The sequence below is a fragment of the Denticeps clupeoides genome, chromosome 8, assembly GCF_900700375.1.
Source record: "Denticeps clupeoides chromosome 8, fDenClu1.1, whole genome shotgun sequence".
NCBI lineage: Eukaryota > Metazoa > Chordata > Actinopteri > Clupeiformes > Denticipitidae > Denticeps > Denticeps clupeoides.
The window spans coordinates 18,031,861-18,052,108 of NC_041714.1; the positions used below are offsets into that span (position 1 = coordinate 18,031,861).

Sequence of the window (20,248 nt, forward strand, 5' to 3'; positions counted from 1 at the left end):
AAAGTGAGAGTTTTAGGTTTCTTAGGCTTTTTCTGTAGCCGTGGACTAAGTAATCAGACAGTCTTGACTGGTTTTACAACAGACTTGCAGTAAACATGCTCATTATGTAGCAATTGTGAGAACCCCCCCTTTCTAAATCATAAAATCTGCCCTTTTGCAGCCAAGCACACTTCCTCAAGGAACCGTGAACATGAACCTTTGCACAGATGTGATTGACGCAGAGCCCAGGACCGGGCAGAAGAATGCACTGTGCATCATCACTCCTGACCAGGAGTACTACATTCGAGGGGAGAACAAGGAGATCATCAATGGGTATGGATCTTCAGTCTTCCACAGTGTGCGGTTTTTGGGCAAGACCGAGGCCTCTCAGAGACTTTATGATGATCGCTGAGGAATTGTTTCTGGTTTTCATCCCAGGTGGAATGAGCAGCTGGTGGTGTACCCAAGGACCAACAAGCAGAACCAGAAGAAGAAGCGGAAGGTAGAACCTGCAACGTCCCAGGTCAGTCTTTGAGTTTTAGGCTTCTTTGAATGTCATTGCATGTCCTTTCTTCACCCCCTAGGGTGGTAGTAACCTACCATTGTGTCCCTGAGCAAGACACATAACCAGCGGGACTGTCCCTGTAACTACTGGTGCTCTGGATAAGTGACGTAAATGTCATAGTCTTGTCTAGGGAAATGGTTTCCTGAGATCTTCATCTGGTGTTTTAACAGCAGCCCGACTTTTCGCGTGTTGTCTTTGGTCAGCTTTGATTGTTTTTTTTTTTGTGTTAAATGTAGTCATAGAAACCTGCTCTTTTGAAAATGGCCAGTCAAAGACCAACACAAAAAACCCACTCATCTGATTGTAAAACTCGTTTCAAGCCTGGCTTTTCAACCCGAGTTATCGTTAGAGTTAGTTAGATGTATTTGGTGGCGGCTGAATTTCCGGATGCTGATGATGCGCTGGTGTGAACGGTTGTCAGGAACCAGGACCAGCCAAGGTAGCGGTGACCGGCTCCGGTATCCCCGATGCTGAACAGGTACCCGACTCCAGCTCCATCATCTGGCAGGAGGAGTTGCAGAACAGAGAGGCAGACGTGGGCCAACCGTGGGTCGCCACAGACATGGCGCCGCTCTGCTCCCCACCCCTTTCTGCAGCAGGTAGGGATCTTTGTGTTTTTATAAAGATGAAGTTTTGTCGTTTGGTGATGATGTAACGTGTGGTGCTCACACAGGAGAAGGGTCTTCTCTGAGCCAGATGTCGGACCAGGGCTCTGTGAACGGAGATGAAGTGGGCCGTGGCGCCTTCCCATCCTCCGTGCCCGTCCATGGCCCTCTTTCACCCACTGGGAGCTGGTCGAGCCGCCAGGGCGCCGCCGAGCTGGGCGGCGTCCCCAGGTGCCCGTCTCCGGTGCCCAGCGATCCCTTTCCCTCTGGCAGCAGCCTGCTGTCCAACGGCTCCCACATCAGCGGCTCCATGAGTTCTCTGGACTCCGACGCCAGCGGCAGCACGGTCACCAGCAGCGACAGTCACTTGACCGACCAGGCGGGGCTCCGGGGGCACCGCGCCCTGGACACGCCCCGCCTGCGCCGCCTGGAGGCCGAGGCCCGCAAGGCGGAGAAACGCAGTCGGGCGCTCAGCCCCGAGACGCAGCGGCCAGAACCGCTGCTCAGCCCGGAACGGAGGTCAGCGCTCTATCGCTCCTTTCTCTCTTTCCACATTCTCTTCTTCATCTCACTTTTCCCTCCGGCGGCATGGCCCCTCCCACGCTCGCCATTTAAAGGCAGAATGAGCCGGCATGCGAGGACCGTACCAGCAGAAAATACCTTATTAGGCCAAATCTGCCCCCCCCTCCCGTGTCTGAGGAGCGGTGGATAATGGCTGGAATTTATTTTCTCCCGCCAGTTCGGCAAAACACGAGCGCAGGCTACAGTAAACACTCCTTGTAGTCTGCATTCGGGTTCAGTTTCCTCAAGATTCCCCCCTTTTGCTGAAGGTCCTACGGTGAAGTTCTGCCGAGTTGGCTATTGCAAACAAAGAGAATGACAAACCGCCGGTGTGGAGTGCTTCCATTTGGGTTTGTGGGATCTGTGCCACTCTGCAGCCCGTGGTCATGTGACGCGCATGCCTCGCTGATTGGCTCCTTGCTGCCTTTTAAGGAGGCCGGCTCAGCAGTGGAGCCCAAATAAGGCCAGGATTTAAAAAGGATCATTGAATATTTCTGTCCTTCAGTAAACCCTGTTCACCTTCTAAAGAAACAGAAATATCTGGCTGTGCTCTGCGGATTTGGAGGAAGGAGAACTTTGTGTCCTACGAAGTATAAATGTCAAATTTGGCCTTCACCACAAGGCCAATCACCAAGTCTGCATCACCCCAGACAAACGGAAGAATGGCCAAAAAGTCTGTTAACCACGAAGATCTAATATTATTACAGTCACCAAAATGTGCCTTTTTAATTTATTACCAGGATTTGGTCATCCAAGTAATATTTATCAACTCATAAACATTAGTTATTTAGCATGACGCTAAACCTGGTAGCAGGTTCAAATCCCACTTAATACCATTGTGTCCCTGAGCAAGACACTTAACCCTGAGTGTCTCTAGCTGTCTGTCCCTGTAACTACTGATTGTAAGTTGCTCTGAATAAGGGCATCTGATAAATGCCATAAAATGTAAACGTAAAACACACCCTCGTAAGTTGTCACATCACAATCACAGATGTGGCTTTTATGAAATTATTTAGATGTGATCGTGGAGTCGCCGTCATGTCGTGTGGCAATGTAGTTAAAAAAAAAAAAAAAAAAAAGATTTACACAAGTTATAAATATATATGTAAATCAGTTCTTATTTAACTCCTTGCCTGATCATAGCAGCGCTATTATATAAGGGCTGGACCGACTGTTCGTTCTGCTCTCTTCTCCAACAGCGAGCGTGCCAATGTGATTGAGAAGCTGCAGGCGCTGGAGCTTGAGAACGCCGAGCAGATGGATGTGGAGGAGGCAGCCCCCAGCGGAGCCCGACAGGGCCGCAGCCAGATCCGACGCCCACACAGAGAGGTAGGCCTGGCATCTCTGCCGCGGCACAGCGCGCCCACCATGTTCCCGCTGGGACCGAGCCGCTACTTATACATAAATAACAAAGCGCTGTCTACATCTGTGGCTTAGTGTGATTGTCATGCATTCGGACACAATGTCCGTCTCCTGGACAAATCTCCCAGTAAACTGGCTAGGCTGTGGGTGTGTTTAATGTGATCCAAAGCAGCACCATCAGCTGATAATGAATTTGCGATGTAACAGAGGCCTTTAGCTGTTTAGAAGTTGCCCAAGGTCCAAACCAATCTTACTGTCATGATGATTTCCTGCAAATGTGTTTTAATAAAACAGGCAGGTATCAAAATCAGATCTTTCAGAAACATACCTCATACTTATGTTCCCCATGATTCATATCTGATTCCACTTTCTCGATGTCGGAAAATCCAACGTTGTCCTGGTTTTAAAAGTGCCCCGAGTTCCTTTCGTGACCTTGTACGCACTTCAGCTTTCTGAACACTGACCGATTAGAACTGTAAATGCATTTAAACAACTCAATAAAACAATCGGGTAGAATCCCAACACGTGTGTGTGTGTGTGTGTGTTTTTTTTTTTTTTTTTTTTTTTTTTTTTTTTTTTTTGTTAGTTTTGGGCCTGATCCGTGTTGTGGTGGTCGGTGAGGGGGTTGTAGTTGGAAGTGTGTTATCTACTCTGGTGCACTGGATGTGGTTTGTGGTCCTGTAGTTGACTCTCTTCCCCCTTTGGGCCGTTCCTCAGGACCAGAAGCAGTGCGGTGGCCAGACGGCGTGCTTCCAACACCACGCCCTGCCCCCTCTGAGGAGAGCCAAGTCACTGGACCGCAGGACCACAGAGTCGGTTATGACCGTGAGTGTTCACTGCTGCGTCCACACACATGCTCGCTCACTAATTCTCTTTCTCGTCTGTTCTCACACACGCAGGGCCATTCCCTTAAACAGGGAACAAGATTCCTTAATGCCAAAATACCGACCACACATCACTCTATTGAACACACTCCATACATAATATCTGTTCTAAATCCATCAACATCACTCCTGAATGTTTAAATGCTGTGTTTTGTCTTTGTGCTCATGTGGCCCGTCCCGTAATTGTCACCTGATCAACCCATCTGAATTTTTTTTTTAATTTTTACTCTTGAGGCACCCTGTCGAGGGTAGTGGTCCTGGACGTCAGCCCCTCCTGCCCAGGTCATCAGCAGCAGGCGCCGTATTAAACTGAGCTGTGCATTTATGTGGGATTGTGGGGGGTATAGATGATTGTTCATAGAATATAATGAATGAGAACGTTTGTGTGTGCGCGCGTGCGCTTTTGCACGTGTCTGTGTGTGTAGCTTTGTGTATTTTAGAGCTTGTGTTATCTGCACATTCACAAATGCTTCTCCTGGGCACCTTGCACCAATGCCTGTAGTGAACGTTGATTCCGGCGTGTGAAACACTTGACTCTCTTCTCACCGGAGTTGCGCTAATCACCGCTCATCAGGAGCCGTATCAGTTTCTGTTGGGTCGTACTGTAGCACCTCCCATACTCAACAACTCCTCGGCAGCGTTACTGTAGAAGTTCCCACGTTCATCTGCGACAGTCTTCTAGCAGTTTCTACCAGCGGTGCGATGGTACAGGTATCCCATTGTATGGTCCGTACCTCGGTTATGCAAGTGGCGACACAACGGTGATTGGACATTAACTCGTGGGGAGGGGCATTTAAAAATGAATTGCAGAACCATAATCCTATGTTGGACCATGCAGGGCGGTCCGAGTGGTTCAGTATTTTACCGTTGCATCAGCTGTAGCTCGCTCACTCAGGTCCATTCTCACCATGCTCGGCCCCAGTAGTTCTGTGATGGTTAACAGGGTCATGTCAGTGGCCACATATGCTAATCACCAGCAGTACGAACAAAATAAAATTGCATAAATGTGCCCTCAGGTTTTCGATTGGCTGCCCTGCTCAGCCTGGATCTTTGTTTGACTTTCTTAGTTAATATAACACCTGACTGAAAGCATATATCTGTCATTTAAAACTTTTTTTTTTTTTTTTTTATTGCACGGGAGTAGTGACAGTTGCCACCGACGGTACTGCCGTTCGATACCAGAAGTTGTCTCTGCGTTTCCTAAGCCCACAGCTCGTACACACCTCCATCTCCCCCACCGGTTGTGCAGCAGCTGCCTGCCGCTGCAGGCTGTTTGGGTGCAAGGTGGACGTGCAGCATGTGCAGCTACTGCAGTCCTTCAGCTCACCAGTTCTTCCACACAAAATGAAGAGAAGTACTGTGTGCATTTGAAATGTTGATGCGTATGATGCGTGTTGTGCTGCCGTATGCTGAGAAAAAAAAAAAAAGTCAAATATTTTTTTTTACGGTACATGGCTATGGTCGCAGACAAATGGGACCGTAGACATGCACTCGTACGAATTGCTGTTTGTCAGCATGAGACTGACCGTGTGACTTCACCGATGTGAAAGTGCTGCTTGCCCGTCTGAAGCGGTTCCTGCCGCTCTACTCACTGGTGAATTTTTTCTTTCACAGCCAGACCTGCTGAATTTTAAGAAGGGTTGGATGGTCAAGCTGGATGAGGAGGGACAGGTAGGAATATATATTTTTTTTCTGGCCATTTTGTAAAATCCTCACCAGCTCTGCATGCTCCTCCTCATTATTATTTTTTATTATTATTGTTTTATTGCAGTTTTATATTTCCAGCTTTCCTAAAAATTGAACCAGCGTCACATTATAAAGGATTTGATTTTATCACCCTTTTGAGACCACTGTGTTCTTCTATAGTATTACCCCAGTGCCGCGAGTGACCTCCCAGAGAACAGAGAGGGATGCAGGCGCAGGGTTTCAGGCTTTGGCTCTGATGAATTCATCAAAGCAAACCTACCTGCTCAAGTAGCTGCCTGTGCCCTGCCCAAGGCACAAAGGCACACCTTTAATGTCCACTGCCACACTTTGATAGTGAGACTTCAAGGTGAAAGTTGAAAGGACACGACTGCTTGACTTTCATTTGATTATATATATATAAAAAGAGGTTTAAATGTCCCTTGCCTTCACCTGCTCTTGGACAGATGAGGTAGCCAGTCCAAGCAAGCATAGCATGGCATCTTCTATCAGTGGAAAAACCTTCTTTGTTTTTATTATTCTTCACAGTGGAAGAAGTACTGGTTTGTACTGACCGACCACAGTCTTCGCTATTACAAGGATTCTATTGCAGAAGAGGTGATGTAAAAATATATATTCATAATATTAATTATGCTGCAAAATCCAGTTTTCTGACTGTAACTTCCTCAGCAGGCATCAGACCTGGATGGCGAAATAGACCTCAGTAACTGTTACAATGTAACGGAATATCAGGCTCAGCGGAATTATGGATTTCAGATCCATGTGAGTCTCCTTTATGATTACGCTGTCTTCCTGTGATGCTGGTTGTATGGTTATGCATTGGAGCTGATTGACCATTTCATACTTTATCGGTCACTATTTTAGAAGAATTCACGGTATGATGTTCTTGGAGGACTAGTGCATGATCTCATGACCTTTTTTTTTTTTGAGATTCTTGACTGAATCATGTTAATCTGTAGAGGTGGAGTAAGTGTGCGAGTATAACCTCCAGTCCTTTATATCAGTTTTCAAAATTATACATTTTATCTTGTCCGAAGACAATTAAAGATAAATGTCAGTTCTGAGTTATGTTGTTTTGGCTGTAGTGGTGGCCTAGCGGTTAAGGTTGCCAGTTCGAATCCCGATTCGCCAAGGTGCCACTGAGCAAAAGCACAGTCCAAACACGCTGCTCCCCGGGCGCCTTTCATGGCTGCTTACTGCTCATGGTTAAAAGCAGAGGACACATTTCGTTGCGTCACCCTGTGCTGTGCTGCAGTGTTTCGCAGTGACAATTACTTTCACTTATTAATGTAATGGGATCCACCCAGATTGTTCACAGAATCTTGCATTTCAGCTCTATTTTTACATTTTCAGTGAACTGTAAAAGCTCACTATATATCCGCTCGGTATGGCGATATGACCTGATATAATCGTATCGTGGCCCAGGAAATAGTATCGTGAGGTCCTGGCCAATACGCACTGCTACTAATCGGCTTGAAATTCCGCTCACAAGACCCAGGAAGGAGTTCACACACTGTCTGCCATGACTGCTGGGATACGCCGCAACTGGATCCAGGCGGTGATGAAGAACGTCAGGCCATCGACTGCACCGGATGTCGCCAGGTCAGGCACGGTGCTTCAGTAGCCAGTAACCTGTTTGTGTGGTTTGCTAGTCTTCTGATAGACTTGCTTGTAACCGCTACTACAGATTATGGTAACATGTCGACTTAACTAAGTCCATTTCTTCCTGTCTAATCAGCCTGGCCGATGACCTTGCCCCCAGTGGCCCTCTGGAGGGTTTGATTCGGCCGGACGTGACCCAGGACTCGCAGTCTTCTGAGGAGCGCGAAGTGGGACCGAAAAGGAGCCGGGCGCGCGAGCGAAGACGAGATGGACGCTCCAAAACCTTTGACTGGGCGGAGTTTCGGCCCATCGCCCAGGCCCTGGCGCAGCAACGGGCCAGTCAAGCCGACTCGCTGCAGGCGGAGCTGGGTGACGCCGAGCGCAACCGGAGGCGCGAGGAGCGCCGGCGGAGGCGCTACGAGTCTCTCAGCGGCACCTCCGTGGACGCTCCTGCTGAAGCCACCGGCATGGACTGTGAGGGTGGCACAGCCGTCGGTCCCAGTGGGACTCTTACCGAGAGGTGTTCCCCTTCGCTGAAGCAGAAGGTGGAGGAGGAGATCGAACAGCAGTGGCAGCAGGTCGAGAAGACCCCCATCCGTCAGGAGAGGAGGGTGCCGCTGTCCACCGGCACGCAGAGTAGGGACATGGTCGAGCTGGAGAATCTGCTGGAGACGTACAAGCGAGGGGTGCGTACAGGACAAACAGTGACCCTCGAAAGCCAGACATTGTTCCCGAGGAGGTCTTCAGGTCCTTGTGTCCTTCTCCCCTCTTCAGGTGGAGGAGCTGAAGACGCAGCTGGACAGCTGCCACATGCATCTGGAGGACTCCAACCAGCGCAAGCTGCATCTGGAGCAGGACCTGAGAGCTGCTCTGGAGAGGGAGCAGCAGGTCCGCGCCGGATACATCTCTCCCGTAAGTCTCCCCGCCGCGACCCTACGTGCAGGCTGCCCGACGTTCTTTGCATGTCCTTAAGTAAAACAACTCAACAAAACGTGGAAACGGGAGCGTGCCTTGCATGACTGCATTGCATGGAAAAGAAAGATCTGGTACTTTCACTCATTGTGTTGTGTTTTTTTTTTTTTGTGTGTTTTTTGCTCTTCTTTGGCTTGTTCCATCTGCCCTTTGCCATGTTTTACACAGTCGCACATAATATATATGCAATACGTACCCTATTAACCGTAGATGTTTAGACCGAGCCGAGAGCCGTTTTGTGTGTGCACCCTTCTGATATACTCATACCCTTGATAAAGGACCACAGAAAAGCAACCGGAAGGTCTTCATTACGTAGACCACGCTTGATTTGCCGCCGCGGCATGCACACCGAATTTAACGTGAAGCCGACTGTCCGGGCTGTTGGCATGCAGCCTGATGCTGGAGACGTCCATTTCACGTCACTTTTACACACCGCGTGTACACACGCTTAGAGGCCAAGCACAGCAAAAAACAGCTTCACTGTCCAGTTCCAGCCACTTATTTCCTTCCGTGTGTTTTGACGGCATGTTTTAACAGTATGCAGTGTTTTCTGCGTAATTTGAATGGGCGTGTGATGGTGGACATCTCGAGAGGAGTATTTTTTATTTTTATTTATTTTTTTATAAATCGGTCACTTTGATATATGCCTTCTCCACTTTTTAGTTCGCGGTCTTTCTTACATTCCATAGTCAGTTATACATCATACTACATGATCCATAAATATTAAAAATTACCTTTTTTATTGTATTTATTTTATTTTTATTGTAATTTTATTTTTTTCCAAATACTGAGGTTAACTGACTAACGCCCTGTTCAATAGTCTTTGCTTCCAGGTTTTTTTCAAGGGTATTAGACATATCTAAAGGTTGTTGATCCTTTTGTAGATCCTTTTCATACTTAACAGCTTTCAACCATCCATTCTTCCTCCTAACCTGGTGAAGCAAACCATGTTAAACGTCTAGTTAGACTGCACTTAGTGTGTGTGTGTGTGTGTGTGTGTGTGAGAGAGAGAGAGAGAGTGAGAGATGCATAGTTAGGTTGAATTTCTTGCTGAAACTGGCAGATCTTGTTTGAGTGTACCCAGTTCTCCAGTGAACCTGTTATGAGACCAAGTCTTTTGTGTGAAATATAAGGCCTTGGAAACCTGAATCTGGAATATCCGCATAGGGAAGCTGATATTTGAAGATGATCTGCATTTGTTCATTTGTTTTCCAAAGCGGCAGCTTGTGTGGTGTTATTTTTATGCAAGTTATGTTTTTTAAAAGGCCTTTATGCCATTTTATTTTAATGATTTATTTCGGCCACCTTTTGTGCAAAAAACGTTTTTGAGTTTTGATCTGCTTTGGGTGACTACTTTGGCATTTCTGTCTTAGTTCAGACAAACAGGAATAAGCTGCAGTAACATAGCTAGGACTAATTTCCATTACTCACGCCCTTAAAATCTTAATTAATTTGCATGTCTTGTAACTTACTAACTATTGCAATTGAACTTTCTTTACTAGTGCCTCTAATTTGCATCATTTAATCAAATATCCTGGATGCATTCTTACCTTTTTTCTTTAGTTTTTTTTTTTAACCTACATGGTAGTAGAACTACGTTGTTTAATGATAATGTTCATTTCTATGAATCTTTTGAAAGGTCATGAAGAAATAGTGATTTGAAATTATAATCTGCAGTTTATTGAGCTTTCACCCCTGCTGATTTGTTAACCAACTGTCTGGTCCCTTTCCCAAGCTGGATCCCCATTTGGGTCTTGAGGCAGAACTTGAATCCCAGATGAAGAGGACAGAGCTGGTTAGTTCTCAGGCGCAGACACTTACACGGAAGTACCAGGAAACCAAAGAGCTGCTGCATCTGCAAGAAGTGAAAAGGCGCAACATGCAGGCACAGCTTGGCCTTTCTCTCACACACCCCCCTGAGCACCAGCAGCCTGCTGTTGCGGAGAACCACCCCCCGGATTTTGTGCAGAAACCAATCGTTCTGTTGCTTCAAGATAGGGAAAGCAGGATAGAAGAGGTTGAGCAGATGATTTGTGGCAAGACCCTGACCTTGCAGGGTTTGATGGACCACCTACGCTTGCACAGTGAGTTCAGCCAGGGGCAAGTCTCAGGTAGTCAGGATTGTTCAGGTGAACTCAGCAGTTTCCAGAAGCTTTTGCTGAGCCTCAGGCACCAGCACGAAGTGGAAAGTGAAACCATGAGGAGGAGCTTGGCCAGAGCTGGTGACAGCATCCGCAGTTATGAAGCAAGGCTGGTGACCATGGAAGACATGTTGGGTCGAGTTCACAAGCAGGCCCTGGCCGACGGAAAGAGTCCATATGGACCTATGTGCCATGTAGAAAGCTGTAATGAAAATGCGAACAAAGGTCTCTCCCAGAGGGTGGAACTTCTAACTTCAGAGAACGAGGCCCTGAACCAACGCTACCAGGAGATCTTGAACCAGCTGCGAGAAGCAGACCGAGAAATAGACAGGCTGAAGTCTGAGGCAGCAGATGGAGAATGGCAGCCAGTCAGAAGGTTGCAGATGGATGTTAGTTCGTTTGAGCAAGGTTTTTATGAGAGGGAGTTGAGTTTGAAGTCTCAGAAGCTGGAGGAGGCCCTTGCTAATTTGGAGGTGCTTGGCAACAGTCTGAAAGAAACAGAGAAGCAGCTCAATCTGAAAACGGCAACTCTGAAGGGTCTGGGGTTCCAGACAGTGGACTGTGAAAGTGGAAGCAACGAGCTGCACATGGAGACAGAGGAGGTCCATCATCGGCTCAAGCTCGCCGAGGCAAAGCTGTCTGAGAACGAGGAGATGCTGGAGATCGCGCGTTCAAAGCTCTGTGAGAAGGAGGAGCAGCTTCAGTCAGTTGAAGGGCTGTGCAGGGAGCTGCAAGCACAGAACCTGGCTCTCCAGTTGAAGACCCAAGAACCACTTCCACGCAGACTCGGTGTAGAAGATCAGATGCATGATCTAGAGGTGAAGTCAGACAGAAAGGAAGGGGATGTTGATATGTACCAGGAGGAGGAGGAGGAGGCTTCTGAAGCAAGTGTAATTGACAAGGTGATCGAGGAGCTCCGGATGAAATCGGAGGCAATGACTGCAGTAGTGGAGATGCTGAAGGCCAATGGTGATTTGAATGCCCTTGGTCGTATGGAAACTCTTTTTGAGGGTCCTCAGATGAAACAGATGTTCTTTACGGAAGGAGAGTTTTGGAGTAGACTTGTAAGTGATGCAGGTAGTGGTCAAGTTGGTCAAGAGGGCACGCAGGCATATGTGATTGTGACTGATGTGGTAGAAGGGATGCTTTTGGAAAAGATACTGTTAATGACCAGGCCAAGCTCTCATCAACATGTAGAGACAGAGACACCAGATCTTGAAGACCCCAGACAAGAAGTTGGTACGGACTCGTCTTTGATTATGAACAATCTCCTGCAGACCATACAAGAGAAAATATTCAATTTAAACCAGGTTGTTTCCACCCTTAAATCATCATTTAATGACCAGGTCCATGGCTTGGTTCTCAAGTTCTCGAGTTCTGCACGTTCGAAGACTCAATTATCAGACTATGTACGAGAGGCAGTCCTGGAGGCGCACAGCCTTTACCTCACTTGCAGGCAGCGATTCATTCCGGAAAGACCGGCAGAGCTCCTTCAGCCCGGTGGATCTGCTGTAGGTCATCAGGACCAGGATGTCGTGAGCGAAAGAGACCCAGGGCAGCAAAATCCAAGCTTCTCGGCTGAAAACCAGGCAGCTTTAACTTGCATACAGATCGAAGGGGAGCCTATCGACTCGCTGGACAAAGCAATACAGCTACAAGACATGGTGGCCCAGCACCGGAGGGAGCTGCACAAGGTGAAGGAAGCCTATGAGCAGGAGATGCAGAACCTGAGGCTGGAGGTGAGCAAGGCGGAAGAGACCCTGCGGATGCGCTCTGAGGAGAACGTGAAGGAAATCGACTCCCTGACCGTCTGCATGGAGAACCTGAAGCAGAAGCACGAGAAGGAGCGGCGCCTCCTGGAGGAGAGCTTTCACCACGAAATGGAGGATCTGAGGAGGGTTATAGGCCCTGGCCACTCCGCCGGCGGCTCCCTGAAGGAGCAAATTCAGGAACTGGTCTCGCGTGTGTCGTGCATGTCCGAGGAGATGAGGCGGCACGACCGCGAAGGGGATGCAGCGCTGTTGCGACTGAAATACGAAAAAGACCTGGAAAACCTGAAGGTCAAGATCTCCCTTGTATTATTTTTACCCATTCTCAGTCCGTGATCCCTTGTTTCCCTGTGGCTTCCTCCAAACCCTCCCCTCCTCTCCCAAGCCCCTCCCACAGCCCCTGACCCCCGCTAACCCCCCCGCCGTACGCCATCGTTCTACTAAATCCCCGGAGCAGTGCATGCGCCCAGCTCTGCTTCTGCATGCGGCCATGGCGCTTTCTGTGTGAGGAACCCATTTTAATACCCCAAAACGCTAACTTGCTTTTTAAAACGCGCCCTGTTCGCGTCGCGTTCTCGAACAAATGAGGTAAACCAGATCTATCATCTGTTGAAATGTGTTCCTCGCTTTCTAATGGCAGTTGCCAGGCCTCATCAGCGGTATGCAGTGATTTATTATTTTTTTTTTTTTCGATCTCATCGATTGACCTGATTCGTTTGCTATGAGGGACGATAGAAAAAGCCCAGCGTGCCGTAGCGTCGACGGGCCCCGGTTTTTATTCCCCTCAGAATTTCACACCAGGCTTATCTTGTTGACCTGGCGCATTGTTCTCTACGGTGACGTTTCTGCCCTCCCAGATTAACAGTCATTTGTGCAAGTCCCTACAAAAACTGCTTATCCTAATGCCTTGCAGAATGCTCGCTGCTGTAAACAAAATGCTTTATGTAATACAGCAAAGACCTCGCACATTCTGGTGGCTTCCTTTGAGCCACAGTTCAGAGGGCTTACTGTAGTTTTTGACTTATACGGGTTTCATTAGTTTCACTGAATTATTGGAATTGAATGTCATTTACAGGCCTTCTGAAGCTACAGGCCTTTTGCTAAAGAACTCCTTTTTGCACAGTTCCACATTAATAATGTGGTGCAATCAGAGCGTGAAAAGCTGCTGATGAGCTCACAAACTTGAAAAATGTACACGTTATGTCAAATAAATCCAAAAATATTACATCAATAAGTCAAATGCAATTGGATACCAGACCATTGATATACATTCTGCAGCAGATCTGTGTGTGTGTGTGTGTGTGTGTGTGTGTGTGTGTGTGTGTGTGTGTGTGTGTGAAGGTCTATCTTGGTAATATTTGCAGACAAATTACAGCTTTATGGCATGCTGGATATTTCTTGTCAGTTATAACCTGTTATAAGCCTCATGTCTTGCTCTAGGCAGCCAATTGGTCGTTTTTTGTTTTTTTTTTAGATTTTAGAACACCGTGTGATTCTGGAAATTATTTGGAATGTAAAGATCGGCTCTTTTCAACGTACAATGGACTAGTTGTCATGGAAGGGAAGTCGTATAAGAATTTGTTCTAATGAACGTGGTGCAGAGAAGAAACGAGTTGACCTGGCATCTGTATTTTACGCTGCAGTATCCATTATGCCTCGATAATATGCTAATATTAGAATGAACAGAAAAGTGCCATTCGGGGTGCTCAGTAATTACCTTCTAAATGGCTTTATAACCCTGAAAATGGCTTCTAGCTGTAGGTTCGGAAAACGTACACCACCGACCTTGGCGAAAGGGAAGTGGGATGCTTTTTTTTGGTTGTGATGGTTGGACTGGGAGTGTGCAGTAAAAACAGCCTCCCTTGGCCCGTCCTGAACAATCCCTGTGATTTTAGTATTGCTGAATGGAGGGCGGACGTGGCCATAAGCCGCTCTGATCCCTCCGCCCGGAAACATCATTGTAGTGGTAGGAAGAGCTGAATTGTCTACAGCAGTGTCATCTGCAGGCTGTAGAACCTGCCGAATTCATGATCAGTTTCATGACCTTTTTCCTGCATACCAGGCAGATTGACCTGCCATGCACTGGACGTGTGATGTTGTCCTCTGTGTGTGTGTGTGTGGTGTGTGTGTGTGTGTCTGAGGAGGTGCTGATTGGTCTGATTCTGCCTCGCAGGCCACCTGTGAGCGTGGGTTTGCCGCCATGGAGGAGTCGCACCAGAAGGTCGTAGACGAGTTGCAGCGGAAGCATCAGAGAGAGCTGGAGGACCTGAAGCAGGAGAAGGACCGGTTGCTGGCTGAGGAGACGGCCGCCACCATCGCAGGTCCGTAGCCATCTGGGCCTTGGTGGTTTATTTTATAAGCGGACCCGTAATTAGAAGGTTGCGGGTTCAAATCCCGAACAACCGAAGCACCATCCCCACACACTGCTCCCCAGGCACCTGTCATGGTTGCCTACAGCTCACTAAGGGAGATGTTTTAATCACCACGACAATCACTTCACTTTTGTTAATAACGCCTTTGTCTCATCAGCCATTGAAGCGATGAAGAACGCTCACCGCACCGAGCTGGAGAGGGAACTGGAGAAAGCGCGCAAAGCCAACAGCAGCTCTGAGAATGCAGACATCGAGGAGATACGCAAGCAGCATGAGTAAGCCTGACCCCATCTAAGGCAGCATCTCGTGTGTATATACGTAAATTAGTCCCGTTCCATGTGTCCTTTCAATGAGAAGAGGGCTCTAATTTAAATCAACTTTAATTTGTACAGCACCTTTTGCAATCTACATTGGCACAAAGTTCCTCGCATTAGAACAGTGCTCATTAGTGACCAACCAAAGGTGAGAGTGACCAGGACAAATTCTGAAAAAGGAAGGAACCATGGCGCAGCAAGGGGAACCCATCCTCCTCTGGTCAGCACTGGGTTAGGCTGGGATGCTCTGTGAGATCCATGCAAGAAATGAGTCATATAGAGGTTATTTGAGTCCAGTTATTTAAGGTATTAAGGTAGTATATTACGATCATCGGGTGACTATTAGGTTGGATCAGCCGATGCCAAGCCAGGGTGCTCTCCTGGAGAAATTTGGGAGAGGATGGTGAGGGATCGAGAAAGTAGAACGGTCTATCAGAGGGACTGTAGGTGAACTGAAGACTAAATATGCTCTATTTTCAAGTAGGCCTTCACTCAGAGAGCCAAGGGATCGTGGTGGGTAACGACAGACTAGTAGGTTACTAAGATATACTGGAGCATTACCATGCAAAGCTTTATAAATGAGAAGATAGTGACTGGAAGCCAATGTGGAGAAGACCATACAGGGGTAATGTGTCCATACAGTCTTGTGTAAGAAATTCATTATCACATTAGCGAAGGTGCTTTTGAGTTTGATTTGATTCTACCTAATTATAATACACTGGTCAATGCAAGGCAAAGTGCTCAGAATTAGAAGGAAAGGCTTCTTTCATAGTTGTGGTGCTTTAACCAGAAGGAAATGGAACGGTGGGATGGGCTTCATCTCTTTCATGTTATGTTACATTTAGCAGACCCGGCGATACAGGGACAGTTCTATTCTGTGTCACCGTGCAAGACACAGCTAGATTAATCCCCTTAATCAACACCTATTAGTGGACTAAAGCCCCTTCATCTAGACTGTTTCGTTTATAAGAAGGCACCACACAGGAGACAAAGCTGTGACTGGGCCCTGGTGGCCTGTGGCCTGCCCTGGAGGAATGAATTTTCAGGGCTTTTAGAACTTGGCTGCAGATCTGTCTAGACATAGCTCCCCAGCCCTTGGCAGAGAGCAAGTCATTGTCAGACCTGGAGGGTAGGTTTACAGGAACACCTTCAACGTCTCGTGGCACCACTCCGGAGACGTGCACCTTCAAGAAGCCACCGTGATCTATAATTTTTTTTTTTTGGTCTGAAAATGTGTTTACCAGATTTAAAGTGCAAATACGTTCTTTTGTCTGTGTTTCCATGGTCAGGAGGCTTGGCTTAAAAGTATGAGCTGTGTGTGTGTTGTGTAGAGAGGAGCTGCTCTCCTATCAGAGGGAGATTGAGGTGCTGTCAGAGCAGTACTCTCAGAAGTGCCTGGAGAACGCCCACCTGGCCCAGGCCCTGGAGGCCGAGCGGCAGGCGCTGCGCCAGTGCCAGCGGGAGAACCAGGAGCTGAACGCACACAACCAGGTACACAGAAACTCACCCGGCTGCCGCCTGACAGCTCACTTCCATGCCGGGGCTGATGGGCTCTTCGCGATGCTTCCAGGAGCTGAACAATCGCCTCGCCGCAGAAATCACCAAAATGCGCTCGATGAGCATGGATGAGGGTGACGGGGGGTCGGTCATACAGGGGAAGGAGCTGTACGAGCTGGAGGTGATGCTGAGGGTGAAGGAGTCGGAGGTGCAGTACCTGAAGCAGGAGATCAACTCTCTGAAAGATGAGCTGCAAGCTGCACAGAGAGTGAGTGGCCTGGGGAACCTTCTGGAAACATTCCTTTTTAAGGTCATTATTGGCATCTAAAATTAGTAAACGCTTTTTAGGACAAGAAATACGCAACGGACAAGTACAAAGACATCTACACGGAGCTGAGCATTGTGCGGGCGAAGGCGGAGCGGGATCTGGGTCGACTGCGGGAGCAGCTCCAGATGGCCCATGAGGCCCTGGGAGAGCCCACCCCAGACGATGGCGACCGCAGTGGCTACGGTACGCTCGAACCCCACCGGTTACCCAGAAACACAGTCCCGGGGTGCAGATGTGTGGAGTTCCATAAAATAAATTAAATCAAATCAGGTGGAGTTTCGAATAGAGGTGTGAACCTTCACTGGTCTCACGTTTCGATTTGCACTTATCAATCTCATTTACATTTACGCCATTTACCAGACGCCCTTATCCAGAGCGACTTACAATCAGTATTTACTGGGACAGTCCCCCACTGGAGACACTCAGGGTTAAGTGTCTTGCTCAGGGACACAATGGTATTAAGTGGTATTTGAACCTGGGTCTTCTGGTTCATCGGCAAGTGTGTTACCCACTAGGCTACTACCACTCTGGTCCATAGGGTTCTTGTGTAAGAACTTCAGTATCACATTAGCTAAGGAGTTGATTGATTGTACAAGGAAGACAAAAATAAGAAACGTCTAAGTTTGAAAATGCAACTCCTCAACTAACTACCCGAAATATTAGATCGGCTTTTAATTCAGTATTTAACAGTCACTATTACATATTGTACCATATATAATACATTGTTTTAATGTTGTGGCTGGTTTGTGTTTATGAGCCAATTTGAACTGATGTGAGATGTGGCTGCTTCTCCTCTCTTCTGTTCGGACAGATATCATGAAGTCAAAAAGCAACCCAGACATCCTGAAGATGGCTGCAGCAGCCAAGCGCTCTGAGCGCACAATGAGGTCAAAGGTGAGTCTCAAGACCCGACACCTGCCCTGACCCAGCCTCCTTTCTTTTGTATTGGCCAGTAGTAGCCTAGTGGGTAACCCACTCGCCTCTGAACCAGATAACCACAAAATCCCAGGTTCAAACCCCATTTACTGCCATTGTGTCCCTGAGCAAGACACTTACCCTGAGTTACCATCGCTGTAACTACGGATTTACAACATGTTGTAGTGCTACTCGAACATCACGGCCTGAGCACTGGGAATGCTGTGATCGTTGCTCCTTGCTGCCCCCCTGAGGAGAAGTGATTGTACTGCCACCTGAAGCAGTCACGGTCCAGTCTGCTCCGCTTGACTGTGAGGAGGTGGTCTTCTGTCCTCGTTACTCAGTTTAATTAACCCACCGGACCCCTCAATAAGTCACTTTTTCACACAACATGACAATAGAACCTTCTGACTAATAATTTTAATGAAATATGGAGGTTTACAGCCTAAACTGTAATGGCACCAAATGGCATCCAGTCTTTTTAATACTTATCCATTTTGTGCTCTGGCTGAATATCATGAAAGTTTGTTGCGACGCTGCCTCGGGCAGTACTTTTCACGTGGACTTGTCAATCTGACTGGAAGGTGCAACATGCCCAATTTGGCTCATCATTGTCCTCCACAGTGGAGCCTGGTATAATAATTGAACTTTTTAAGTTATTGTCGTAAACACATTGGCGTTACTGTGAGGAGGTGAGTTCACATCATCCGCGGCTTGGTCCCCTCGTACGTTTTTATTCCACCATCATTGGCCATGGACCACCATTCGTTTAGCTTGCAATGCTGCCGTTGCCCCCTTTTTTCTGTCAGACATATAATATATTTAAATGCTCACGGGCGCTCTTCATCCAGCATTTAGTTTTGTCTTTATTGTGACATTTCTGTTGTTGGTGGCGTTTTTGTGTCTGTGTCTTGGTATAATTTAAGCATTTCTGCTCCAACCCGGTGTATGTGTCTGTGTTTGCTTGTTCACTCACCCATCTTGCAGGAGAAAGCGTGGTAAGTTCGCCTGAGGTATGTTTGCTGTTGACACTTCCCCCTTTGAACACGAAAGTGGGTGTGTACGAGGGTGGGTGTGTGTGTGTTGCCTCCCTCTTTCTCCTGTCACGTGCATGTTTGTGTGCATTTCTCCTGACGTGTGTAAGCGGCGTGTTTTATCGTCGGCCTGGTGCTTGGTCCACTGTCGTTATTTACTTGTGCTGTGGTAGGGACACATGAACGGGATTTTCATCACTACTCCTGTATGATGATTCAGTTGGGCAGAAGTGTAGAATTGCACTATTTGAGCATACATATAGGTAATTTAGCATTGCCACTCCTTTTGAGTAAAAAAGCAGAACTCGTATGCCTTGTCTGTAGGACATTTCGCATTTCTGCTGCTGTAGGCTGGTTCCACAGCTCCATAGAATCCAAAGTCCAGTGGAGAACACTTTCGTTATCACTCACATGTAAGAGGTATGACGAGTTGCGTGTGTGATCCGGAATGTGTCCCCTCCGCATGCTTTACCTTCACTCGGGGTGCTTGGTATCCACATGTCGAATGGCACGGCGGTCAGCAGCTCTCTTCCCCGTCTTGTGTTTGCAGAGTCTGAAGGAGGGCCTGACTGCTGACCAGAGACTCCACTTGTTCGACAACAAGGACACCAAGGAATTCTGACACTGAAGCTCCACCCCCTCCCTTTGGCATGAACATAAGAGCCCACTATATTTTAGCCCAGTAATTAACCGTTCAGAAATACACTGGTCATTTGCGTCAGAAATGAAACGTATAACATTTTGTCATGCACTTCAGTTACTGTGAGATTCGTTTTTTTTTTTTCTCTCCATTGTCATGTCTTAATGTAAATAGTTTTTATTAAGCATCTGTCTTGCATACACTAAATATATTTGTGTAAGCTACTGTTTTAACTCCTTAGTTATGAATGACTAGCCAAAGGAACATGTACATGTGTAAGGGCTCAGCAACACCACCAGTCGACTGAATCTTGCGTAACCCAGTCATGCTTGCAGGCTACTGTGTGCGTTGTAGGTGTGGTCAGTATGCACATCAGCGCCCCCTATGTCCCTATCTTTTATTTTTTAGCACAGACAGATTGCGGGCGCAAACTTGAGGGGAAAGAAATTCAGTCACATTTTGACGTCGTTCCATGACAGTGTTGCCTTGCACATGCTGACTAACATCAGTCTGTGTGACACGATGTAGGTTCATTAGCCGACGTCAATTTAAATCAGATGGAGTAAAGTCTGAGTAATTTTTAATTTGAATTATCATTTCCCACACCCAGAGTTGGTTGATTGTACTGACAGTCCCTTTGTATTTATTTAAATGTTAGTTTTGCCTCTCATTTTCATTCTGATATTCTGTGTTATTGTACATATACAGCATATGCACACCAACTGACAGCAGGTATATTAGCAATAAATATTTTTGCACCATCGTTTTATTTCTGCATTGTCCTTTAAAAAAAAAAAAAAAAAAAAAAAAACACACACACACAATTTAACTACTATAAAACTGCCATTGCCACATGTTAACATCTACTTTCACATTACATTGTCCAGTGCAATAATGCTAATGTAATTTTTATGCATTCCTCTAAACGTGTTTGGTCTTTTTCTGTTTTTTTTTTTTTCTTTTTTAATATACAGATAATGTGTTTACTTCACTTCTTTTACTTA

General features: G+C 47.1%; 1 protein-coding gene across 3 annotated transcripts in view; it reads left to right on the top strand.

Moving 5' to 3' along the window:
• The window catches only part of mprip (myosin phosphatase Rho interacting protein), a 31,316-nt gene extending 11,309 nt beyond the window's left edge, over positions 1-20,007 (top strand). The window contains exons 4-24 of one of the 3 annotated variants that reach the window (XM_028988416.1): positions 161-312; positions 418-502; positions 966-1,143; positions 1,218-1,668; positions 2,910-3,039; positions 3,790-3,897; positions 5,571-5,627; positions 6,189-6,257; positions 6,333-6,422; positions 7,153-7,262; positions 7,399-7,948; positions 8,037-8,174; positions 9,970-12,435; positions 14,318-14,465; positions 14,674-14,791; positions 16,162-16,321; positions 16,401-16,595; positions 16,676-16,838; positions 17,467-17,549; positions 18,558-18,568; positions 19,155-20,007. In XM_028988416.1, coding sequence (XP_028844249.1) covers positions 161-312; positions 418-502; positions 966-1,143; positions 1,218-1,668; positions 2,910-3,039; positions 3,790-3,897; positions 5,571-5,627; positions 6,189-6,257; positions 6,333-6,422; positions 7,153-7,262; positions 7,399-7,948; positions 8,037-8,174; positions 9,970-12,435; positions 14,318-14,465; positions 14,674-14,791; positions 16,162-16,321; positions 16,401-16,595; positions 16,676-16,838; positions 17,467-17,549; positions 18,558-18,568; position 19,155 — 5,463 coding nt within the window. In that variant the 3' untranslated portion in view covers positions 19,156-20,007. The remainder of the gene's footprint in view (positions 1-160; positions 313-417; positions 503-965; positions 1,144-1,217; positions 1,669-2,909; positions 3,040-3,789; positions 3,898-5,570; positions 5,628-6,188; positions 6,258-6,332; positions 6,423-7,152; positions 7,263-7,398; positions 7,949-8,036; positions 8,175-9,969; positions 12,436-14,317; positions 14,466-14,673; positions 14,792-16,161; positions 16,322-16,400; positions 16,596-16,675; positions 16,839-17,466; positions 17,550-18,557; positions 18,569-19,154) is intronic. The other 2 variants (XM_028988415.1, XM_028988417.1) reach the window with 2 other exon arrangements.
• Positions 20,008-20,248: the final 241 nt, after the last annotated feature.